Source organism: Lagopus muta, chromosome 11 (assembly GCF_023343835.1).
Source record: "Lagopus muta isolate bLagMut1 chromosome 11, bLagMut1 primary, whole genome shotgun sequence".
Classification (NCBI taxonomy): Eukaryota; Metazoa; Chordata; class Aves; order Galliformes; family Phasianidae; genus Lagopus; species Lagopus muta.
In genome coordinates, this window is record NC_064443.1 from 16221574 (window position 1) to 16246803 (window position 25230).

General features: G+C 50.2%; 2 protein-coding genes across 2 annotated transcripts; one reads left to right on the forward strand and one right to left on the reverse strand.

Moving 5' to 3' along the window:
- Positions 1-5774: 5774 nt before the first annotated feature.
- Positions 5775-7911, forward strand: GPR27 (G protein-coupled receptor 27). Its single transcript, XM_048957314.1, has one exon. The coding sequence runs from the start codon at positions 5895-5897 to the stop codon at positions 7035-7037; it is 1143 nt and encodes a 380-aa protein (XP_048813271.1). The 5' UTR covers positions 5775-5894; the 3' UTR covers positions 7038-7911.
- Positions 7912-15541: 7630 nt separating this feature from the next.
- PROK2 (prokineticin 2) lies at positions 15542-20055 on the reverse strand. The gene is made up of 3 exons (XM_048957467.1): positions 19966-20055; positions 17137-17262; positions 15542-16368 (listed from the first exon to the last, which is right to left on the reverse strand). The coding sequence occupies exons 1-3, from the start codon at positions 20041-20043 to the stop codon at positions 16243-16245; spliced, it is 330 nt and encodes a 109-aa protein (XP_048813424.1). The 5' UTR covers positions 20044-20055; the 3' UTR covers positions 15542-16242.
- Positions 20056-25230: the final 5175 nt, after the last annotated feature.

Consider the following 25230-nt stretch of genomic DNA (forward strand, 5'->3'; position numbering starts at 1 on the left):
GATATTGCTTCCCCAAACATGGGGATCTCAAAATAGCATCATCCACCATGCTATTCAATGTGTTACATTAAATTCAAAGGAATATTATTGGCACCACATCTGGCAATGGCTTTGATGTGGAACATGAGCTTAAATACTGATTTTTTTTTGACAGGCAGCCCAGCATGCAGCTGAAGGAAATAATATGGAAGAGTCACATCCTACAGGCTGAGCAGAACACGTTGGGCTGTACTGCAGGGAGCCACGGGTGGAAGCTTCATCTTGTATTGATACTGCAAGAAATGGAAGAATTACAAAACAGAAAAGAAGTACAAATAAACTCATTTGTGCAGACCTGATGCTCATCTCACGCACATTAGGAGCTCAACACCGCTCACAGAGGGTCGCTGAACTTTGCATCGCACCCTGGCGAATTGTACCCAGTGAGGGCAGTGAAACCGAAGGCCCTCCGGAAGCGAACCACTAGAGGGAGACTGACTTCATGCTGTGACATCGATCCCGCACCTCCAACGCCAGATTCAGATCGAACGCGCTCCAAATAGCTCAAGTCAAAACTACTCGTGTGTGGCTTCCTCTCAACTAAAAGTGGATGAAACGAATAGGTCGAGTCTGCCTTATTACTGTAAAGTGGGAGAGCGTTGTGTAAATGGGATCAGGCAATCAGGTATCCTACTGTCTGTAAGAGAGGTGAGACCCAACCTATGAAAAAAACACACCAAAAAATACCCCAGCCACTGAAAATACTAATAGCTGTATCCTAGCAACATCACACGTTCCTTGTGGACTTTGTTCTGGAGCCTACAGTCTTATTTCATCAAAATTATTGACTTTCTCAAAGTCTCTAAACGACCATCAAAAACCAGTTAGTGCTTAAAAAATACAAACATTTAATTAGTCGCATTAATAAGCAAAGAAGAAAAGGAGCTTTGCATGCTAGCACTGCCTTTTCATGGAGCTCAGTTTAGCATCCTGTGAAATCAGCATCAAAATCTCCACTTTATTTGTTGGTGAGAGAGCCAGGTCCCACCTCAGGGAAGAAAAGGTGCAAATGGGGGTTGGCAGATGGGAGCTGTTCCCTAGGTTGGACTCAGACATTGCTCAGCTGAAGCCCATACAGCTCCCCACGGCTCTTCTAATCGTCATGTTCTTACTGGGAAGGTAAAATGGCATTTACAGGGTATGCAGGGGCTTTGCACTGTGCACATTACCAAATAAAGGAGAAAAAAATCAAGCAAAAAACAACTAGCAACAGCAACACAACCCAACGACAGAGAAATTGGCTGCTCGTTATCCATAACAGCTTGCACGATGATCTGAACAGTCCTGGGGGGCATGTTACATTTAGCTCAGGGTTTGGGCAGGCTCAGATTTCGGTGCAATTTTCACTCAGCTCCAAACTGCATCACAGCTTTTCTGATAGTTTTTCTCTATTATTTCAAGCTCAGCTTCAGTGAGTTAGCAAGACATTTTAGCAGAGAGAAAGTGCCATTAAAATAATAAATTCCTTCTCATGAGGCTGCCTTAAAAGCTCAGTTGATAGAACAGTACAACAAAAAGCGCTTCTCGTGCTTTACTTGGCCCACAAAGTTGCTTGAGACTCATGAACACTTCCGAACTGCATAAGCTTTTTATGTGCTATTTCTGTAGTTCAAAACTAACCAAGAGAGTGCCTTTGTTGAAGCAGCAATTTAAGAGCACAGAAGTGTTAGCAGCTCTCTCAGAGAAGAGAAGAACCTATACTTTATAATTGCAACTGAAGTCATTACTTTGTATTCCTCAGAATAGATTATAATGAAAGACTCTGATTGGTAAATGAACCTTTGAACTAATGTCACCAGTGGTACAGGAACCCACTCAAGTACCTCCAGCAATGTAAATAAGTCAATAGTTCTCCCTGACAATTAGATTTATCCCCAAAGTGCTCAAAGGTAATCAGCTAATGAAAAATTTAGAGATTCATCCCAAGTTATGCTCCTTGTTATACCCTGTTGGGCTAATTTCTACCTAGGTGATATATAAAAAGGGAGAAAAAAGCAAAATGCATCACATGTACCACCAAAACAAAGGTGTGAAGCACAGACTGGCTAGATGGTTGTAACTGCATAGGGAAGAGAACGAACAGGAAAATCTGTACATGGGGAGATGCCCCTGAGACCTCAGAGGAAGGACTTTCTGTAGCTTGCTCAGCACTGCTGTGGGCCTGGAGCAGCAGCAGAAAGGCTCAGTGCTGTGGGCAGCTTGTGCCTCGCTGAGGCCGTGCCCTGCAGCGGGGGAGTGCTGCAAAAGCTTCAGAAGAGCAGCATGTCCCCGGCCATTCAGAGGCTCAGCGAAGAAGAGGCAGTGAGAGAAGCGAGCAGGAGGCAGCCATTCTTCCCCTCTGCTTTCTTCCCTCTCCATTGAGTGCACTTTAAAGGCCCGCTCCCTTTGCAGGGCGCTCAGAACTTCCAGCAAGTGGCACACAGAGGCACTCACAGCCATGATACCTGCGTCTGGTTATTTCCAGTCAAAATAATCTCCTACTCAATTATGGAGAAGAATAGAGGAGCTCAGCCTGACTCACAGTCACATGGGGGAAAAATGAGAGGAGTTGCTGGAGTTCAAAACGTTCTGCTGCTGTGGAGGAGGATCAGTGCAGCGGGAAGGAGTGCTGCTCTGCAGCAGCGCATCTCTGAGGGATGGAGGAGACCTGAGCCTGCTCCCCGCTGTGCCAACTGCACTCCTCCACTCTTCTCTCCTCCCTCCCCAGGAGAGCACATGGAGTATTGCACAGCCGGGGAGAAGCCCTTGGAAGATGCGAGGGCTGTCAGATGCCGCTCTCCAAATGCATGCAAAGCAATTTTGGGTTCAGCAGCGACACTAATGCTCCATCTGCTCTGCTGTCATTTGTTCATTTGGTGTGCCTGTGCCAACACTTCTGTGAACAAAGCCACATCCAAACCCTTTGTTACTGCCCTGCTGACCGAGGAATCACACTCAGCCTGATGGCAGCGCTCTGTGCCTGCCCTCCCCAACCCCCTGCCCCAACACCTGTGCAGTGCTTTCCCAAAGCTGCTTCAAAGCTGCTCTCCCTCATTTTGCTCCCATGTAGCAAAGCTGTACCATGCTTAGAAGGCAAGCATGACTCCTGTTCAAAGCATTCAAGGTAGTAGCATAAATTTTGCAGACATAGAGCCTCTCATTTTATTTTCACGTTAGCCAGTATCTGAACGTTACCTTAATGTGTCATTTTTTCATTCTGCCATTGTCACCAAGTATCACTGAGACCTTGTAGCTCCCTACAACTCCCTGAAAGGAGGGCATAGCAAGGTGGGGGTCAACCTCTGCTCCCAGGTAACAGCGATAGGACAAGAGGGAACGGCCTCACATTGCACCAGGGGAGGTTTGGATTGGATTTTGGGTGAAATTTCTTCTCAGAAAGAGCAATAAAGCATTGGCACAGGTTGTCCAGGGAAGTGGTGTGGTCACCATCCCTGGAGGTGCTAGAGAACTGTGGAGATGTGGCACGGAGGGACACAGGGACATGGTCAGTGGGGATGGATTGGGGATGGACTCAGGAATCACGGAGATCTTCTCCAACTTTAATGGTTCTATCACTCCTCAATTACTATACCTGAAAACTTGTCCTTGCCTGAATTGCATGTGATGGCAAAATCATTGTGGCTGACTGCTCCCACCTACTCCACTTCCCAGCAGTGTCTCTGCTATGGCAGGAGCTCAGATTTTAACCTTCAGGCACATCCTGACATTTCCTGCTTCCCTTGGATCACCCAGGAGATAACACTTTGGTTGCTGCTGCAGTGGTGCCAAGGACACGTGGTGAAGACACTGTGACTGTCCCTGCACTTCCTTCTGGCTTAAGCTCTCTCCAAGCTACAGGTGGAAGAAAGATGAGCTAGCAGTTTGCTGTGAGCCTGGCACAGCAGCTGTGAATTACAGCAGTGCCCAAGAAAGCTCAGCTGCGCTGGTGTGCATGCAGGGAAGCACAGAGGAGAGAAGAAGATGAGCTGCTGCCTTGCTCACAGAGCTCCCATAGCAGGTAAGGTTCCCTTTGGTCCCCCGTGTGCCCAGGGCCAACCAGTCCTGGGCTGCTGGTGGTGGCCCCAGTGCCCCAGGCACGAGATCCCCCCATGTCCCACAGAAAGCTGCTCCCGGTGCCAGCTGCCAAGAGGACACCACACACCCAGAGCTTGTCACCACCCGCAGTGCCTGTGTGGGAGACTGCAGAGAGCACTGAGCAACCCGTGGGCAATCCTCTGTCACAGCACAACTCCAGTGCAAATGAGAAACCTAACTACTGCGAACAGCTCAGATGTGTTGGTAGAAAGCAAAAAGCAGCCTCAATTAGCTGCCTTTTTGTGTGTGTGTGTGCTTTTAGAATTTCTTTGCACTCAATAAATACAAGATCCAAACCAGACTCAAGGGCAATGGGCACGTCGCCCTCAACCACCCTTTGGGCTGAAGTCAGCTGTAGGCTCCACCAGTGTCCAAACACTACAGCTGCTCCGGATGTCTGAGGTCTGCATGCAGCCCCAGCTCAGATTTCTGACACCGCTCACAAAGCCCTGCTTGAAGGCTGCTCCACCAGAACCGGCATTTGGGGCTGATGCGGATAATTTATTTGCAATCGTTTCTGGAATATCACCGAATTTACTGATGGCTTTTAATCCTTTGAAAGGGATTTTGGATGCGTCCTTCATGAGAGCCATGATGGAAATTCAGCAGCAGCACAATAATTGCATTAGCATCTTCAGCATGCCCAGGGCCTTGCCCTAAATATCCTTCTTTTCTGCCTGTTTAGGTGCATCAGACCCCACACGTCAGGGCTCTGACTCGCAGAGGCGGCACTGTGTTCCCGCTGAGACGTGTGTCCATCAGCTCGCTGCAGAGCTGCACCCTCTGAAGCACTCCCTGCCCAGCGGGGACAACCGCAGCAACAGGCGGCATCTTCCCTCCGCGCACACACGGGGAGAGCTCCGGCACGGCTGTATCCAGCGGCAGCGCGCTGCTGACCGCGGCACGGCGAGGTACATCTCTGCCACACGGATACCCGCACGCTGCGGCTCTCAGCGGGCACGTCCGTGGGTGCGCACCCACCTGTGCCGCGCACGCACCTCCAGCCATGACTTCACCCCTCCGCCCCCACCTCTCCGAGGCCGCCGCGCAGCGGCACCGCACGGCCGTGCCTTCCCCTCCCGCACACCGCCAGCGGTTCGGCTCCGCGACGGACAGCGGGGCGGGGACAGGCGGCTCCGCTCCGGGTCGCGCTGCGGCAGCGAAACCTCCGCACCGCTCCGCGCCGCTGCGCGCTCTCCTCGGTCCCGCGCTCCGCAGGGGCCGGGCTGCGCGGGGGGCGGAGGCAGTTGCGGAGAGAGGGAGGGAAGGAAGGAAGGAAGAAAGGAGGGAGGGGGATTTACCCCATTGTCCTCGCCGGGAGCTGGGCAGAGCCGCCGCCGCTGTGCGCAGGCTCGGCCGGCCCCTCGCCCCGCGCGGCGGCGGAGCAGCTCGGTGGTGGTAAGGGGGGAGGGGGGTCCGCGCCGCTCCGCGCCTCGCCCCCAGAGCCCCTTCCTTCCTCCATCCCTCCATCGCTCCATCCCTCCCCTACATGGGGCGGCGGCGGCGCGGGGCGCGGCCCTAGCGGGGCGCGGAGCCGCATGGCCCGCGGGGAGTGCGGCGGCAGCGCCGCTCCTCGCCCGAGCGGCGGCGGCGGCGGCGGAGGGGGGAGAACGGCGGCGGCGACGGGGATGGGGGTGCCGCGCGGCGCGGGTTGGGCGGCGGAAGGCGGCGGTGATGGCGGGGCCCGCGGCCCCGGAGCGCCACCGCTGCGCTGAGCCCCCGGGCCTGCCGCGAGGAGGAGGAGGAGGTGGAGGAGGAGGAGGAGGAGGAGGAAGGACCCGATGGCGAACAGCAGCGAGCTGGGGAGCAGCAGCAGCCCGCACCTGCCCAGCGCCGGCGGCCTGCTGAGCGCCTCCGGGCTGAAGCTGGCCACGCTGGGGCTGATCCTCTGCGTGAGCCTGGCAGGCAACGTGCTCTTCGCTTGGCTCATCCTCAAGGACCGACACCTGCACCGTGCCCCATACTACCTGCTGCTGGACCTCTGCTTGGCCGATGGGCTCCGCTCGCTGGCCTGCTTCCCCTTCGTCATGCTGTCGGTGCGCAGCGGGGCCGCCTGGCCCCACGGGCTGCTCAGCTGCAAGGTGCTGGCCTTCCTGGCCGTGCTCTTCTGCTTCCACGCCGCCTTCCTGCTCTTCTGCGTGGGGGTCACGCGCTACATGGCCATCGCCCACCACCGCTTCTATGCCAAGCGCATGACGGGCTGGACCTGCCTGGCTGTGGTGTGCATGGTGTGGACTCTCTCCATGGCCATGGCCTTCCCTCCCGTCTTCGATGTGGGCACCTACAAGTTCATCCGGGAGGAGGAGCAGTGCATCTTTGAGCACCGCTACGTCAAGGCCAACGACACGCTGGGCTTCATGCTCATGCTGGCGGCCGTCATCGCCGCCACCCACCTGGTCTACATCAAGCTGCTCTTCTTCATCCACGGCCACCGCAAAATGAAGCCGGCCCAGCTGGTCCCAGCCATCAGCCAGAACTGGACCTTCCATGGGCCGGGGGCCACGGGCCAGGCGGCGGCCAACTGGACGGCTGGCTTTGGTAGGGGACCCACGCCGCCCACCCTGGTGGGCATCAGGCAGGCCACCCACAGCCAGATCAAGAGGCTGCTAGTGCTGGAGGAGTTTAAGATGGAGAAAAGGCTCTGCAAGATGTTCTACATGATCACCTTGCTTTTCCTGCTCCTCTGGTCCCCCTACATTGTGGCCTGCTACCTGCGGGTCTTCATTAAGGCCAGCTCCATCCCCCAGGTGTACCTGACCACCTCTGTCTGGATGACATTTGCCCAGGCCGGGGTCAACCCCATCCTTTGCTTCATCTTCAACAAGGAGCTCAGGGTCTGCCTCCGAGCCCACTTCCCGTGCTGCCAAAGCATCCAGAGCACCCAGGGCACCATCCTGTGCGATCTCAAGAGCTTTGGGATGTAGGGGGGCTTCCTCAGCCTACAAAAAAGAAAGATGGATACCATTTTCCATGTTTCTGCATATGATCTCAAGAAAGTGTGACCCGTGGGGGATGTACTGAGCCACCACCCGGCACCCAAACCTTAGGCTGTAAGAAGCTGTTTTATTTATTTTTCTATACTCTGCGTGTGCTCTCCAGAACATAACAGGTTGCTGTTTATGGAAACAGGTACTTGAGCAGAACACCCCCAAACCTTAGGCTGTACGAAGCTGTTTCTCTTTGTGATTATGTGGTTTTTAACAACAAAACAGGGCTCCAAGTTTCTGGTCTTGCTTCTAATGTTTCTAGACATGATTCCAACAGATACGGATTAAGGCCATGACGTTTTCTTTTTTTTTTTTTTCCTATTCCTGTCTGTTTTGATAAAGGCTTAACAATTTTACTCATGTAATATTTGATAAAAGCCAAGACAATTTTATACTAAAGTTATTTTTGATGACCTCAAGAGGTGTTGTTTTCTTATCATTTGATTTCAGTGAAGAACAAGAAGAGGACGTTCCTGGTGTGCTTTAGTGGAAGTCGGTTTTTGGTGGGAGCTGTGGGTTCATTCATTCTCAAATGGTTTGAGTATTTGAAGCAGTTACTTATAACTTTTGCCTGACATGCAAACAGTGTAGAACTAATTTCGATTTTCTCGTTGCACTATTTATTTGGTAATATTTCGGAACTATTTGTGAAATGTGATTTTAAAATACCAACTTTAAAACTAATCAACTATAGCAGTTTTTAAAAACCTAGATTGAAATTCATATTTTACTGCCTTTATAGGAAGTTATCTACAAACCTGGGTAACACTTGTACATTTTGACTGTTTTCTTTAATAAAATCTTGAAAACCTTGACTGTATGTAATTGTCTCAGAATGACAGCATTCTGCTTTGCTGACAAATAGCTTGTGTATCTGGAAGGTTGTATGTCTTGTGTCTGAGTAGATTTCACAGCCGGGGTCATTATGGACAAGCACAATCCTTACTTTGCTGTTAGATCTCAATTTAGGTGTTTTTACCAATAAAAATGACTGATGCTATTTTTAAGGAGACTTAAGTTCATGATGGGCAACAGGTTTATGTAGTGCAATGGTAGAGCAGATGTCTGCGAGGATCACTGATTTGAGTTGGAGAAGCAGTTCCTTAACGTGATGGCTTGGGTAACACTGGTCTCAAACTGCATTCTTAATGGGTAACTTAAACTTACTCAGCACAGCACATCCTAACTTGTTTCATTTAGAAAAACTTCTTTGGAAGTGCTTCAGCTGGCAGCACGATGGCAGGATCCTGATGTGACTCAGAGGAAGCTGCGTGCTTTCAGGTGCGTTGTGCAGCATTTAGCAAACATCAGTCAGCGCCGCGCTGCTGCCTGTCGCACAATGACAGCAACAAGCTCCCCTTCCATAAAGAAATCATGCCTGAGCTGGAAGCAGCTCTGCAGTCAGAGGCTGTTAGCCATCAGCTGAGCAACGGCTGTAGTGTGGCTGTTAAGGACCGTGCTCCTGGGTAGGGTAGAACAAAGCAGGACTATTGCTTCCAGATCTGTTAGTGAAAGTGCATCTGGGTACAGCAGGAGCCCTGTCAGAACTTCAGGTGGTGGCAGAAGCTGGCTATCAGCACTGCTCATGTTTTCATCCTCAAGTGCCAGATCATGGCTTAGTAAACCTGGATGAGTAATCCAGGTAGAGCTGTTATGAAGAGGAACATGCAACGCATTGATGCTGTTACTAGTAATTGCATTCCAAATGTCCTTTGAGTGCCCGCTTTACTGTTTAGCTCTTTTTTATGGGATCCCAAATTGTTCAGAATCATCTCCTTGAAGTTTAAAAAAAATCTCTTGTGCAGATAAAGTATCTTTCTGGGGCCTAGAACTGTGATCTCCAACTGAAGTTCTGTGTTCTCATGCAGCCCAATTAAGAAACAGCCCATGTTTCCTCACTTAAGCTATTAAAAGTGTCAGATATTTTGGCATCCCAGCTATAAGTAGTGTGCTTATGATTCTATTTAAACCCCAGAGATAGGAGAGCTGTTATTTTAAAACAGCCCTAAAAGCTGCAAGGACCACATTTTTCTCTTCCAGGAGAATTAAGCACAGGTTGTGTAGTTGGTTGGATATACAGGGGGTGATGAATTGCCCTTAGGGGGGTTGGTCTGTTTGCTGTCTGCTGGATGGAACCGCCGCCTTGCTGTCACCACTGGTGGCAACCAGACCCATGGCAAAAAGATACAGAGAGATGTAGAATGGGTATCTCTACCATACCTTTTGTTTGCACAGAGACCTGTCAGGACTTCCCTTAGGACAGAATTGGTGCCTTTAAAAGTTAATTTGGTACCTGAGGTCCTTCTAATACCAGGCTCATGACGATCCTAGCTTCACCAGCACAAGGGAGAAGGAACTCCACTAGCTTTAATTGAGGCTTTAGATGGATGTTGAACAATAGAGCTTCATTCCAGAGGGGGGGAGGAGGGTGAAACTAAGTATAAAAGGACAGATAGGTGGCAGAAAATGTAGCAGTGTTCAGTGACTAGCATTGCAAGTCCAGCCTGGGGCTGAGCATGCCAAGGAAATGTGCAGGGCAGAAAGGTCTGGGGGAGCACCAGGGGATGAGTATTCCTTCTGGAATGTGAGAACAGATAAGGAAGTTTCAAAAAACAAACAAAAACAACCAAGCTGAGCATCACCAAGGCACAGCATTAACATATTCTCACAGTGTCCTTCAGTCTGGATATGGGGAAAGTGGGTCACAGGGATTAACTGCTTTGGCCATGCTTAGAGAAGGGGAGTCAGAGGATGAAACCTGCTGTGAAGTGCAGGAATAAAGCAAAGGAGAATGGGCTGAGGCCTGGAAGTCTTCTCTGGTGCTGGTAGGACCCCTGAGGAGCAGCTGTGAGCTCTGTGCCCTCGGCTGCCCATTGAACACCACTGCTCTGCTCTGCCTCAAAGTGCTAATGGACGGAGCTCAGCAGGAGCTGAGTGCAATAATTACCTCCTGCAGCCACACGGGAAGCTATTGCAGCTCGTTGTGCAAGTGCTGGGCTCACGTGCAAAAACTCAGATGCTTTGAACCCGTTCCCATCCCCTCTAACCACAATGCAAATCTATGGTGAGCTCAGTGGGCGGCACGGCAGCAGGGCACTCACCTCTCCCACCTACCTGTGCTCAGTCAACGTGCAGATCAAACCCTTTTCACAACAGGACATTTGTAATGGTTTCATATTCTCTGGGCAACAGGAGTCGGCATCACGTGAAATGCCATCATCATCCCCCCTGGAGACTCTCCACTGTCTGGCTCAGAGCTCACAGCACGCTTGCTGTTGCATGGCTGTGGTAAAGAGTTGCAGTTGCTGTGGCAGCTGTGCTGCACTGGGAAATCTTACCGCTGCTGGCATCTTCCCTCACTCCCCAGATATTTAACACATTCCTTGCAAGCATTCTCAGCAGAAATCTTGCTATGCTGTGTCAGCGGAGGTTTTAGCACAAATTTCTATATCAGGGCAGCGTGAAAAGTGACACTGATCTGAAATCTCAGCAAGTACTGCCTTATGGGCATCTCTGCTTCGCAGCACTCAGAGCCTGTGAATACTGCAGGGTGCCTCTGTTGTTCAGCTTTGGAAAGTTTGCTGGGAAGAGCTGAAATATTTAACTCTTGAGCATTACATTGATGTGTGAAGGTCTCACATTTGGTGGTGGAGGTGAGTGGGGGACATGTAGCCCGTGGGCTCTTGCTGTTTGCTCTGACAGCGCCAAGTCTGCACCAGGGAAGACAAAACTGCCTCCCAGAACAGCGTGAAGTCAGTTGCCTTGAGGAAAAGGGCAGGAATTTGGCTTATTCCTATAGCAGAAATTCTTCCCTGGGGCTCTACCTGGCTGTGATACAGCTCCACCTCCGGCAGGCTGCTCTGCCATATGCTGCAGGACTGCCCCAGGACACACCGAGCTCAGCTCAGAGCTGGCACTGTCCCTCCTTTCCAAGCAAAGGATGCTCAGCATTGGGCTGGATCTCTGCCACCTGCCCACATGGTTACAAACAGTTACGTTTCCCGTTGCGGTGCTGGTATTTGCTCAGAGTTGCCTGCAAAGCACCCAGCAGAGCAGTGGCTCGGGCAGCGATACACACCTACAGGCAGAACACAATGCCAGGTGGCTCAAGGCACTCATCAACTTATGCTGCAGAGGAGGGATTCTGTGACATCAGAATGGGCCAGAAACCGTACAACATAGCTGTATCTCAAACCAAAGTGAGATAATAAACACAGCAAGGGGGCTGTTTTCTAATAGATCTCTCCTATGATCCCCCCCTACGATTTTTAGCACAGCTTCTTTCATAGTTGCTCAAGAACTGCAAAGGCTACAATCAGCCATTGCAATAGGAACCAGGAAGCATCTCCTATGCTGGGTGTTGGTACACGCAGGAGTATCGTAACATACACAGCAACCACAGCAGCAGAGCCATCAAAGAGAGACCATCTCTGAAGGAGTTCTCCTAAAGCTAGCATAGAATGCCAGGATGGGGCTGATAGAAGCCTTGCCCCAACACCTTCCCGTGCTGGTGCCCTCGATCAATGCTATGTCATTGATAGGGCCTCACACAGTCTTCACTCACCCATTAACTGTAGAGTTGGTGACTGAGGGCTGAATTTTCAGTGGGCCTTTTGCACCACTCTGCCTTTCCCTAGAGCTGATCCTGAACATCCCTGAGCCCATTTTCACTTGGCCCATGTCACTGTCTGCTTCAAGCCTTGGTGTTATATCTGAAAAAATGATTAATTATTCTGGCTCACCTTCCTGAAGCCCAGAACCACTGAAGGCCAGAGCAAACCTTTATCACAGGCAAACAATCGCTGACTATAGAAGCTTTCATCACTCAGCTTTAAAGTCAAGCTAAGCCTTTAATGCGAGCTGTTGCATTTCTGTATTTCTATTCATGTTTAATGACCTCAACACTTGCACTGTGCCTTTGATCTCATGAGTCACGCATGGTCTGACTGTGGATGCATTTATTGGAAGGCCACTTTCTTCAACACTGTGTTTTTCGCCCCTGCTATGACCAGGTTGATGCCGCAGAGCACTTTGTGTAGGAGGCTTTCAAGTTCAAAGCGAGTCTTGCAAGGACACAGGGAACTGTGAAGTCCTGGCTAATTTTAGGCACTCATCAGTGCTGATAGAGTAGGCAGCAATCAGGCGATCACCCAGCGAAGAGACACCCCTCCTAAAGCATTATTTACTGGTGTGCCATTAAAAAATGCAGTCCTATGTTTGTGGAAGGATGATTAATCATTGGAACAAGTCATCCAGGGAAGGAAGGGTGCTCCATCTGTGAGCAGCAGCAGCCCATGTGCCCACCCACAGCCAGCAGCCACACTGTGCCCAGGGCTCTGCCTAAGTGCCTGGGGTGGCAAAAACCAGGAGCACTTGTACACAGCACCACATCCCGTCTGTCTGAAAGCAACGCGTTCCTTTCTTTCACTGCCTGACAAAACCCATTATCACTCCTTACCCATTATCACTCCTTATAAACACCAGTGCAGCTCTCGGAAAATTCAGCAGAGATAGAGCCAAAAGGGCTTTGCCATTTAAAAAAAAATATCCAGAAGGGGGAAACACAGGCAGAATTAGAAGTGGAGTAGAAGTCTGGGTGCTTTCTGACAGTGAGAGAAAGAGGGATGATTTAGTGAAATACAACCTCCCTCCATCACACCGCTCAATCTGCTCCCATCTGTCACCGGGGAGCTGAAGGAGGCAGTGAGCAACCCGGTAGCTGGGTGAATCAGTGGGGCCCTCCTGCTTGCTCCCCCTCCATGGGCCCCATACACAGCACTGCACAGCCAAATCCAGCTGGGCAGAGGACATCTGGGTGCAGAGGATGGCAGCTGAGCATACGATGTACAGTCAGACCAAGGGGAATGTGGGCACCCAAGTCAAGGAGCTGACAAGGCAGCGTGAAGCCATGGTGTGATATCACCTCTGGGCATGGAGGTGTGCCCACTTTGTCCCTGTAGATCCCAAACACTCAGAGGACGACGTTTCCTTACTCTATGCTTACACAATCTCTGTCTGAGCAAAAGTGCTGATGTAAGCCAGCCCCAGGTCACCAAAAGCTCTGTTGCAACGCATAAAGGTCTGTTTGAGACTTCAGGGAGTTCAGAGGAACCAGAGCGGAGGGTGAAACGATGACAACACAGCAGCCAAAAAGCTCCGCCATTGTACCAAGAGGGCTCAGGGACCCTCCTGGTAAGGCTTCATCCATGTAAGTAGGAAAAAAAAAAAAAGGAGACAAGAAAATCTCCTTTTTGTGCTGAGAAAGAGCCCACAAATACCCATGTGATGAACAACAAAGCATACTCACATGTGCAAGAGAAGTAAGCAGGGTTTGGTTCTGCTCACTTTCCTTTAGGAAATTGTAGGTGATTTTCTCTACGTTTGACATGCATTAAGCTCATCTCCATTCCTGTGCTCACAGCATTGATCAGTAACAGCTGTACCCCTGCTGTTTTGGCATTTCATTTCTATCTAATAGAGAGAGGCACATTGATTTTGCCGTTATCAAAATCCCCTTGTATTTGCACAGCCTTTTCTCCTCCTGCAATTTTCTAATTCCTTCTGGAAAACATGTTACACATTGTCAAGATCAAATTCCTGAGACATCTTGTTTAAATCAAGGGACTCTCAGCACCTTCTGTTTCTTTTGAATATCCATCTGTGCAGTAATAACAAATCAGAGTGCTGCTGGAGTGGGAGGGTGTCCACAAGGACCCAGGGCTGCACTCTGCTCACTGGGGCTGCACAGCATCAGGGCTCATTGTGCTGACAGTGCAGATCAGCAAAGGGCCTCTTTGCTGGGCACATGATGAGATCTCACATGGTGCAGCCACAAAACAACAACAAGCCCAAGGTTTCCAACCCACCTTCATAGTAGCATGAGTAAAATCCAAATACCCCATTTCACATACCTTATAGCAGCCCCACACAGTACAGGCTGTTTTTCCAGCTCTCCAGCCCACCTGGATGACCCCCAGCCTTGTACCAACTTCAGCTCCTCATGCACAACCCAGGCCTTAGTTAGGGCAAACACCTGCTCAGATCTCAACCCCACTAACCAAGCAGCTAAGAGAATTTGTTACACACCACCACCTACACCCAAAGACTTTGTAAGGCTTTCAAAAGGGACATTTCCCAGTGAGGGATTATATGCAGGAGAGTGCAGACAAGGCCATACTCCAGCTGGGCTTTGTGCTGCTCCCCATCCCTCAGGCTCACAGGTGCTGCCTGCCCTGCAAAGCACCTCACCTCACCTACCTAATTAGCAAGAAATCAAATTAAGGCAGCAGCTCGTTATGTTTTGCAGCATCCTTTCTTACAATGGCTTTTTGCTAAGCCAAAATCTGGTGATAAACAGGGAACTTCTCTCAGCTTGAAGGGATAGCATCGTTATTCTGTAACATGCCTGTAATATCAATATTAATACAACATTAAAAATTAATGCACATATTTGTATTAATAATTAATAATATTTCTCCAATATTAATAAAACTGCACTCAGCATTAGCATGGATCTCCCAGGTAGAGAGGATGAAGGAGAGCACTACAGCCAGAAGCTGATGCAGACCAGCCTGCAGTTGCTGCAGGGTCACAGCAGTGGCAGCCAGGAGCAGGGCTGAGAGCTGCTGCTCTAATCCATTCTGACCATGTGCTTTGTGGGGATGAATGGAGTGAGAGGTGGGAACACACACACATCTGGGCTGCTTCTGTGTTCCTTCCTAAAAATGGAAGCCCAGGGAGAACCTGAGAAGGTCTTAGTGGGTAAAGATCAGTGCTGGCATCAGGACATGAGCCCTGGGCTTGGGCTGCTCTGAGCCAGAAAGGTGCAATGCCATCCCTCCAGTCTCTCCAAATCTATTTTTCTAATGCCAAAGCAGCAGTTCCAGTGGCTGCTTGCTGCTTCCAGAGGGCCGTGGGGGCAGGTGCCTGGTGAATGCACTGGGACATGTGTCCTCTCAGCAGTACAGGTGTTTGCTTTAGTGTCGCATGCTAGTTGCTCCATCCCATCATCACCACCAGCAAAGGCTCTGATTGTTGGAAGATGAGCAGCTTCCCTTTCCCAGAGGCAGCATACGTTTGCCTGTCTGAGAGCAGAAATGTGTGAACCTCACACAAACTATCAGAATTCCATCTCCAGGGCCACAAGTAAGCATGGAGTTGCATGGTACTCCATAGAGAACCCACCAACTGCACGTCTGACAGGCTGAAGGCTTTGAGGCATGTGCAAAGACAAACCTCTCACATTAACTCCTCCAACATTCCCCATCCTCCACCTCCCAGAGCACAGCTTGGTTGTGATAACAGGGATGCGATCACAGGGTACACTGAATAAAAACTGAAAACCACAATGACAAAATAATGTTATAATATTAAAATAAATCAAATAATATACTGCCATTATTCTGATACAGAATTTTTACACAGCAAATTCGGTACATATACAAGAAGTCAGGCAGCCCATTACAATAAACGTCAGGGTTCCTTTTTTAATATAAACTACATCTTAATACATAGTTTGGGATGATCAGGTAGTTTTACACCAACTCCAGTAACAAAGACTTTTCCTAATCTCAGAGTATTAAAATAACAGAGTCTTGTAATGCTTTGAGTATTGAAATGCTTTGGTTCTGTCAGCCACTTTTTAAAAGTGTAAAATCTACATCTACTGGTTAAACGTTTAACATGGAGGTGTGCCTAACTTACAGACAGTTATATTAACCAAGGAGTGAAATAGAAGGGTAGGTTTTTGGTAACTGTTATATGCTTCCCTCCGTATAATTATTCAAATCTCAGTTCGGTTCAAGCATTCCAAAGTGTAAAAATGCAGCCAAAGTTTTCCAAAAGTGATAACTATTGTGGCTGGTTTCATTCTGGGGTTAAGCTGGAGCCACACAGACAACAGGACTGTCCAGCAACAGAGCTCCTTATGTCAGAAATCTGCACTGCGCAGCAAATCCCACTTCACCCCCCCCAAAATGAAAGCCCTTCAGAAAACCTTGGCCGCTACAGCACAGCACGGCATCATCACTGTGATGTTGGTGAGGCAGGGAAGGATGGGAGAGGGGTCCCAGCGAGTACCTTGCTCATCACAACAACAAACAGAACACGGGCGGCTCCTCCTCAGAACACCGAGCAGCTCCTGCTAAAAGAAGACATCTTCTTTCCTGAAGTCTGGCAAACACCTGAACTTGCTGGGTGATGCCCGCATGCAGGCCAGGCTGGGGAGGCAGGGGCAGGTATGGTGCATCCGCCGCCCTGGGAAGGGCACCTGGAAGGAGGAACGCGGGTGTCAGCAGGGCACGGCCACGGTGGAGCTGTGGTAGGAGCGCTCAGAGAGCATTGCCCTGCAGCCTGCGCAGGAAGTGGCACCATAACGACCCACAGTGGCCGGCTCTCCCTGCCCAGTACCCCTTCCAACTTCCCTGCACCTTATCCCAGCCCAGCCTGGGTCACCGGCCGCAGAGCCTGCAGGAATGATGCCATTCCTTTTCCATGCCATTCCATTCTTGGCTGCCTGCGCAACACAGAACCTGCAATCACAGCTCTGCTGCTGGCAGGACTGACTCATTGCAGCTTCCAGCAGCCTAAGTGATATATTCTAGACCCTCCACATGCATAGCTCTGGGTTTAGGATGGGTGATAGCAGCATGGTGACACAGAGACACGGGAGGGATGCAGGGTCTATATGCAAGGTGCATAATAGCAGTGATGCCACCTACAGACATGTTGCAGACCCTGCCCTTGTGATGCCATCAGATTGCTAATAGCATCAAGCTGACACCATCTCGTTGCTGAGAAGGAAAGCAGAAGGTGGGGAGCCAATCGCCAGACATCTGTAGGTCCCCTGGAGGTCTCCAAGGTGTTGGAGTGGCCATGGGGTCACTACTGATAGGGACACAAAGCTCTGTTCCACCTGGTCCCAGCCAGGATCCCCACCAGGAGTAAGGATGCTGTTACATTCCGCACATCACAGGGCCTATAACCACAGAGGCTATGACCATTTGCAGTTGCAGCCCTGCTCCTCAGCCCTACTCACCCGGTGGCTCAGAGGATGGCACTCCTCTCCTACATTGCCCATTGGTGTGCACATCCGCAGGCTGCGGATCCATAGGCTGACAGCACAGCACATCCCTCCTCCACACTGCTGGTCTCTGTCGCAGGCCTGCGGTTCCAGAAAGAGAAATTGTTTATTCTGTTTGCATAAATACTTTCCACCCATAGCCGGAGCCTAAGGGAGCTCAGGGAGATGCGAGGACACAGAGCACCAGACAAATGGAATCGCATCTTACAGAGAAGCTAAGGATTGAAATCATCCATGAATTTAAAGACTTCTAGAGACCTATTCCTTCTAGTTTCTTATGGTAATATCTGATGGTTGAGTGCCTTTCAAATGCAAGTGCTTGATAGTTCTGTTAGCAAACTGCAAGTGGAAGTAGATAAAATCCAAGTTTAAATAGGGAATGTATGGCTGTTACCTAGAATTACATGTAACTAAAAGATGTCCCGACTGTATAACTGAAAACACTTTGTGTGAGTGCCCATGCCCAAGAAAATGTGGTAGCACATACCCTGCAAGGGGAAACTGAAATTATCAGTCATTTATCGGATGTGTTTTGTGGCCTAGATAGCACAAACTAAAATTAAGCTACTGGGTATATTTCAAAAACCAGAAACCATGAAGAGCAATCGATATATTAGGGCTTGGAACAGGTTACTGCACATCTTTGTTTTTGTAGACCAGAAGATCATCGGACTCTCAGTCATATTCTCTCATTGCCAAAGCAGTGAGAAATTCTGTCAGTTCAAGGTTCTGATGATGCCCCAACAGTAGGGTCAGGCACCTTGCTGCTCTCATGTCTGGCAGCGGGGCTGAGAGGCCAGAGGCACAGCAAGAGGCAGCTTCTAAAAATGCACCTAAAAGCCAGGAAGGCTGCTCAGCAGGACAGTCATTGAGTCAGTGCCTACGGGTCTCACCTTGGGATCTACATGATAAATGCCAACAGATTGCACTCTGCTGAGTAAACGTTGCACTGTTTCAAACAGCAATGCCAGATCAGCGAGTAATTTGGGGAAAAGCTGTTGCAATTACTGTCAGTATGTGTGTAACCCAATGGCCAGCACTTCTCCTCAACGCATGTAAGGAAGCAGAGCTCTGTGCTATGAGCGAGCCCAAACACGCAGCATATTTACTTAAAAGAATAGAGTGGCCATAAAACTACCAATGCAGCCTTCCAGGTAGGTAATGTTTGCTTTCTTTCTTCTCTCTCTCTCAAAATAAAATAAAACAATCCCTCTGATGGTATGATTTTACCCTAGGCACAGGACTGATGGTCTTGGAGTCACTTTGCCCGCAGCAGAGCAGTGTAAGAGGTGCAGAACAGTTTGGGGAGAGGCAAGCAGTGCTGAACAGTGCTATGGTTTAGAACTCACTCTCATGCACATACATATATTCATCTGGCAGCGCTTTTAAGATCCCCCTTCCAAAATGTTTGATGAGCTATTAAAGCATGCATCCTCAGTGCTGCTGTGCACCCCGACCTTCCTGCCGTGCTCTGGGCACAGCTCATCCCCCCTCAGTGCCCCTTTTCACACAGCTTTGTGGAAAACGCAGCCTGAGAAAAAGTCCATGAAGAAATGCTGGCTCCAGAGCCAGCGGAAATCAGCACATGAGCTGCCACAAGGTTCTGTTTGAGTCTTAAATTGCAAAGGAAGAGCACTTTGTCTCAGAGGATGTGGATGAGAACACGTATGTCAGCTTCCACCTGAGATTTCCCTTTTCGTTCGGAAGCCAAAAACCCATCAGAGCAGCTTGAGCAGAAACACACTGCAGTAGTTACCAAAGTAACATCTTTAGTATAAACATTTTTGATTTTTTAACACTGTCTTTAATCTATGATTCAGAGCCTCGCAATTATTTAATTTATTCATTATGCTTTAGAGGTGTAGCCACAACCTTAACGACAGGCTAACCTACACCCGTCCTTTCGTTGCTCGAAACACTTCTGTTGAAAAGGAACATTCGTTTCTCAACTACGGAAAGATTCCTTCCTGCTGACACTCGGCTCCGTCCCGGGAGCTGCTCTGGAGTCCAGAGGACACCCGCAGCCCGCACGGCCCCGCAGTGCCTGGTGATTCCAGCAGCCATGTGAGCTGCCGAAAGAATGCCAGAGCTGGGTCACCGACCCAAAGCAAACACGAGAAAAATCATTTTACTTCGGAGTGATGCAACGCTTCGGGTTGAATAACGTCTTTGGGAAAAAAAAAAAAAAATCACAAGCAAAGTAAATCTCAAGCCTAAACACACAACAACAACAGAGGATTCGCTCGCAGTGAGGAAAAAAACCAGCACGGTCATACTTAAAAAAAAAAAAAAAAGCAGCGTTTAGCGGTGATGGCAGTAAAGGTGATGGCAGTAGCGGTGCCGCCGGGCGGGCACACGGCTGCAAGAGCCGCGCGGACCCCGAGTCGGGCAGCGCCGGGGGCAGCGGGTGGGCCGGAGCCCCCGCCCCGCCGGGAGCAGCGCCCCGGGCACAGACCTCGTGCTGCGCATCCTTCGGCGCAGCGCCCCGCGGGTCCCGCTGCCACCCGGACATCTCTCACCCCGGAGAGTCCCCTAAGTCCTGGTGTCGCTCAGCGCAGGGAGACCCCCAGTTCCGCTCAGCCCCAGCCCCAGAGAGCCCCGCACGTCTCTCTGTCGCTTACCCACACAAGTCCCAGCGCCTCTCCGGCGCCCACACAGCCCCACGACCGCCGTCCCGCTATCGGTTATCCCAGACCCCCAGCCCGGCACCTTTTACCCCCGCATAGCCCTCCGCCCGCCGGCGCGCCCGGCGGTGCCGTCCCGGTGCCGTGCGAAGGCGCTCACCCCGGTGATGACGGCTCCGCGCCCCGCGGGCAGCAACGCCAGCAGCAGCAGCAGCGCAGCTCCGCGCAGGCTCCGCATGCTGCCGGCCCCCGGCCCCCTGCGCTCCCCGCGGGCGCGGCGCGGTGGAGCCGTCCCGGTGCCGCCCCGGCCGTTATAAAGCTGGGGGCTGCCGTGCCGCGCCGTGAGTCACCCCCGCCCTGGCAGCGCCGCGGGACGCCGTGCGCACCCCTCCGCGGGGCCGGAGCGAGGCGGGGGGGCACCCGCGGTCGGCTGGGGACAGCCCGGGGCACGTCGGGGGGGCGAGCCGCCGGGTGTCCCGCTACGGCCGAGGGACATCCCCGGAGGCATCGCTCAGTGGGTCCTGGGGAGATGTCCCGCAGTAACCGAGGGCAACCCCAGGGAGCATCCTACTGCAAGTAGGGAGCATCGCGCGGCAGCTAGGGGACATCCTAGGGGGCGTCCTGCGAGATGTAGGGAGCATCACACAGCAGGTCCAAGGGGACCCTGCAGCAGGTGGGAGACCATGCTGCAGGTTAGGGCACATCCTAGGCTAGCGGCAGCCCAAAGTGGCTGGTGCCAGCCTGAAGATCTGCCCACACCGATGCCCGAGTCCTCTCTGCTTTTGTTCCTGCAGGTTCTGTGGTTCTGCAGTTCCCCCCAGTCCAGCTTTGGAGGAAGAAATGAGAGGAGTGGGGTTGGGGACCCTCAGCACTGCTTGCAGCCCCAGCACCAGCACAATAGCTGATCACCTCTGTGGGCTGCTGAGGTGGAAGGGTTGATGGTGCTGCTTTTGGGAACCTCCGTCCCCTCTGGAGAGAAGACACCAAAGCGCAGTGAACGTGCAAACTTTCAGAGAAGCAGTGAAACACATGCAGAGCTCCCTTCAGTGCCCCTCACTGTGTTTTTGTCTGTTCTCTTTTCCTTATTTTTCAACTCTCTATTCTTATTTTCACCTTTCCTCTAATTCATCTCTATCCCCTTTCTGCCTCCCTGTCCCCACCTCGCCCATCCCTCCCTCCCACCCCCACTGCTTCACCCCTTCCCACACGTAGCTCCCTGTTCTCTCAGATTTTTCAAATTCTCTTTTTCCAAACAGGAAGGCTGAGTCTTTGCGCAGCCCGTATTTACACGATTCCTGAAACAGTCTCATTCTTTGGCTGAAGTGAGGCTAAGTGCAGCTGAAGGGGAGCATATAACGCACTTATTGTCTGGGCACAGCCCTGCTCCGCTCCATCCTGGTCGGGAGCTGTCGGATCGATTTGTTGGCGGCACCCCCGGGGGGGTCGGGCTGTCTGGCACTGTTTGCATTACAGACGTGGCCTTTTTGGTGCTTATGGCTATTTCGTAAAAGTGCACTCAAGACAAATACGGTCTGAGTAAATGGAGTCACACTCCAAGGATGTTTTAAAAGTAAATTGGGATAGGCCGATTTTGACGCACAAGAAGTATTAAAAATAACCAGGCTGGATTTGTGGCTGTTGTGAGCACACGTGGCTGGCTTGAGCCATCACCAGTCGAACCAGCTGAAGGGCACAGTGTGCTTTTATTCTTATTTGTATCCTAGAAACAAACAACAAATAAATAAATATAAAACATGAATTATTATTTCCATAATGCCCAGGTGCACAGAAGTTAAAATAAAAAGTACAAATTATCTTTCTTGGCTTCAAAACCACAGCAGAACTAAAGATGAACTAAAAAGGAGGAAATAACACCGTGGAGCTCTACATCATGGACATCATTGCTTGTAATGCTGCTTGCACCACAGGTGTGATGTGTGAGAGGCTACCAGCCCAGGAGGTCAGTGCTGTACCCTGGATGGCTGCAATGGACTTAACATCCATCACGATGCCATTCTTCTCACAACCAACACGTGCTAGAGCTTGTCTGCTGTTAGAAAAGATCTTACACATCTACATGGCCTGTAGGTGACTGCAAAATTGGTATGAAAAATACATTGGGTCCAATTAAATGGCTGATGTTCTAAAGAAAGTCAAAGCTTGGGAGGTGAGTCTCCATATTTCACTGCTGTTATGCCTTAGGGCTTCTGTGGCTGCACCTTTGGCTGCTCAGGAAGGATTAAGTTTCAAAAGAAGGAACCCCAAAAGCCCAATTTTCGGATCACCTTCCTAAATCTGCTGAATGTCTCCTATTGTAAAAACTCAAACATCAGAATTAGGAAATACCATTCTGAAATACCCACGCGATGTTAGATTTGACACAGTGAATTGATGATCACGTAAAAGACCTCAGCTCTTGAAGATGCATATTTTTAGCTCCCAGTGTGGTTAGTAGCTCTATCTAATTCTCCTTGAAGCCTCAATTTCACTGAAAGCCAACTGTCTGTGAGTAGGCATTCAGATAATTATTTGGCCTATTCAAGTGATAATGCACTACAGAGTTTACAGGTTCCTGAAAAAACTAAGAATGGGAATAAATCAGCCATCTAAAAAGAAAATTTTCTCATAAAAGAACTGAGAAAAAGCAGATAATGTGAGACAGGAGAATTAACTTCTTATCCTAAAAACTCTCCTAATAACAACAGCATGTGATTTGTTCGATCTTTCACACTATGTGTCAAGCAATGGGTGGAATTCAGTGCAAGTTTGCTGACTCCAGAATGGGAAGAATAGCATCACCTGTATCAAGTGCTTCCATGGACAGGTGCAGGACCATGACCAACCTTCCCCAGGGCTGCAAGTTCTGCTTTTTCCTAAAGATTGTCTCAGCTGCACACTGTATCTGCTGCAGGAGGGGTGCAGCATGCGCTGCCTGCAGGCAGCAGTGTGGGGTTAGCATGGATCTGCCCCACCATGGGCCTTGGCCACCAGGAGGGGACAGCTCGCTGCCTGCAGGCCAGAGCCATGGCCGTCTGTTCTGTGGTTACCACACCATGGACTCGCCTCCAGCACCAGTTAAACCAACTGGTTAAATGGCAAGTCGTAAGAGATTTGCAGGTTTTAGGGTTAGAAGAGGGCGGTTTGGTCTAAGTTCCATTAGTGAATGCTAAATAGGCAGAATGAACCTTTTGTTGAACAAGAGCATACCTCAAGAGAAATCAAACCTGGACTGAAAACAGTGAAGATTTCACCACCTCCAACAGTAAACTGCTCTGACCCTGAAAACCTCGTTTCCAGTTGAGTTTAACCTACTTGGAGCAGCAGGTGATATCACACCCTGTAGCACCACAGGTTTCCACCTTCTGCAAAGAAATACAAGCTGGGAACAAGTTCCACAACACCTCAGCCAGGCTTTGCCATCATCACAACCCTCAGCCCATCCCACCCCCAGCCTTCCCCAGCACACCCACAAACTCCACCAGGTCTCTGGTGCTACTGCAGGAGCCTCCTCATCAGGAGGAACAGCCACCCAGCTCTGCCCTGCGAGCTTCACAGACCCAGCGAGCCACGAGCTCAACAGCAGAAGCAGCCCTTTGAGCACAGGAATAAAGTGAGAGCTGAAAACATCATTAGCGACCAAAAAGCATCCAGAAGTGTTTTCCTTTCTGAGGTCAGATAAGAATAGCTGTGATGAGCTGCTGTTCTAGCAGCGTGTTCCTCGCACTCTTTGTGTCTCATTATGCCGTTTTTCAGGGCCGTTGTCATAGTAGTCTGCGAAGAACCTTATGTAAGAAGAAAGATGATGGTTCTGCAGCTTGTTAAAAAAGAGCATTTAACAGATAAGTGCTAATGTTCTAGATTAGGGATTCTTGCTCCCTTACACTGTGCTGGATCATGTAAGCACATGAATCACTTGGATTGCAAAGTACACATCCTCCCATCAGCTCGGAGTTGAAGATTACAGTGTCTACTCATGAAACTGTGGCATCAGTAGAACAAAAATAAGAATAAAATCTGCAGCCACACAAACAAAACTACTGATTCCTTGTTTCTCATGAGAAACGACTCCTTTGACTTGTTGACAACAACCCTTGTTGTATTTACTCTTCTACATTCGTGCCACTGCATTTCCACATTCCAGGGTGGCACAACTGCAAGTGAATCAATGGGATTTATGTGACAGACAGGGACTCACTGCCCCTCTGCAACTTTCATGGATGTCTTTTTAAATAATGCAGACCTTTTGCCAAGAAGACATAGTGTTGCTTTCGGGAAGGTCACTGGACTTTGGGGAAATATGCTTTCAATCTTTATTCTTCCCACTGATTGCTTTGGGGAGAAAGCTTCTCTCTTCTGAGCACACACCAGCACAGCCTTCTGCCAGCCCCAACTCATTGCAGCCAAGCAATGGGCTGGTGGGAAGGGGATGGAGATGCTCCTGCCATGCCACTGCCAGCCTTGGGATGCTCTGTTCAGCTCTGCTTCCACCAGGGATGGGTCATTTATTAGCAGCTCGAGGCCAGAGGACACAACTGCAGATCTCATCTGCTTTCTGACCTGTACCTTCAGATCCATCACAAGATTTTTTCTTGCACTATCTTTTCCACCTTTCTCACTTCTGTCCTTTTTTTCCTCGTTTTCTCTCCCTGCCACCACTGCTTAAAGGCAGGGCTTCCACTCAGTGCCAGAGCTGCAGTACCGCTGAATCCCTTTTTCTCCTTTTCATCCATAAGTGAGATTGCTCAGAAAGGTGAAAATCCCAGTGAGAAGGCACATTAGCAAAAAGCACGCACTGAAAGCCCTGCAGGGACAGCTGCAAACTGCTTCACCTCACCAGAGCCATCCCCAGTGTGGAAACTTCACTCCTTGTTCTAAATGTGAACTTTGAGGATTCTGACGTCTCTCTGGTGACACGCATCTCCAAGGACCCCAGAGTACTGAGCAAATTGCATGCTCCTGAATCACTCCAGCCATGGCTGGGGTGACAACTAACAAATGTCTGCCTTCCCAGGCCCACATTAAAGAACAGCTTTGGATGGGAAAAGGACTAAAACCCCGGCTTGGTAGTTTTGGGGCTTTATTGTGGGCTTTTCTTTTTTTTTCTGTTATTGTTAGGATACAGAAAATAAAGCGCTGACATGGACCTTGGATCTCAGTGTACTGGGGTTACTCAGAGGGAAAGTCGTGGTGTCCTTCTCATCTCCAGGAGGTTATCATCTTCTCATCTCTCCCAGAGACACTGGGCTTGGCAGGGAGGTGGCAGTGGAAGGCTGTGGGTGCAGCTCCCACCCAGCTTACAAGGAACGAGTGCGACCTCCTGCGTCACCTGCGGGTGAGATGCTACAAAGGACAAATGACCCCGCTCACCCTCCTCGCTCTGATCTCCTGCCAGCTCCCATTTCCACAGCCACTAGTGCAAAGGGCA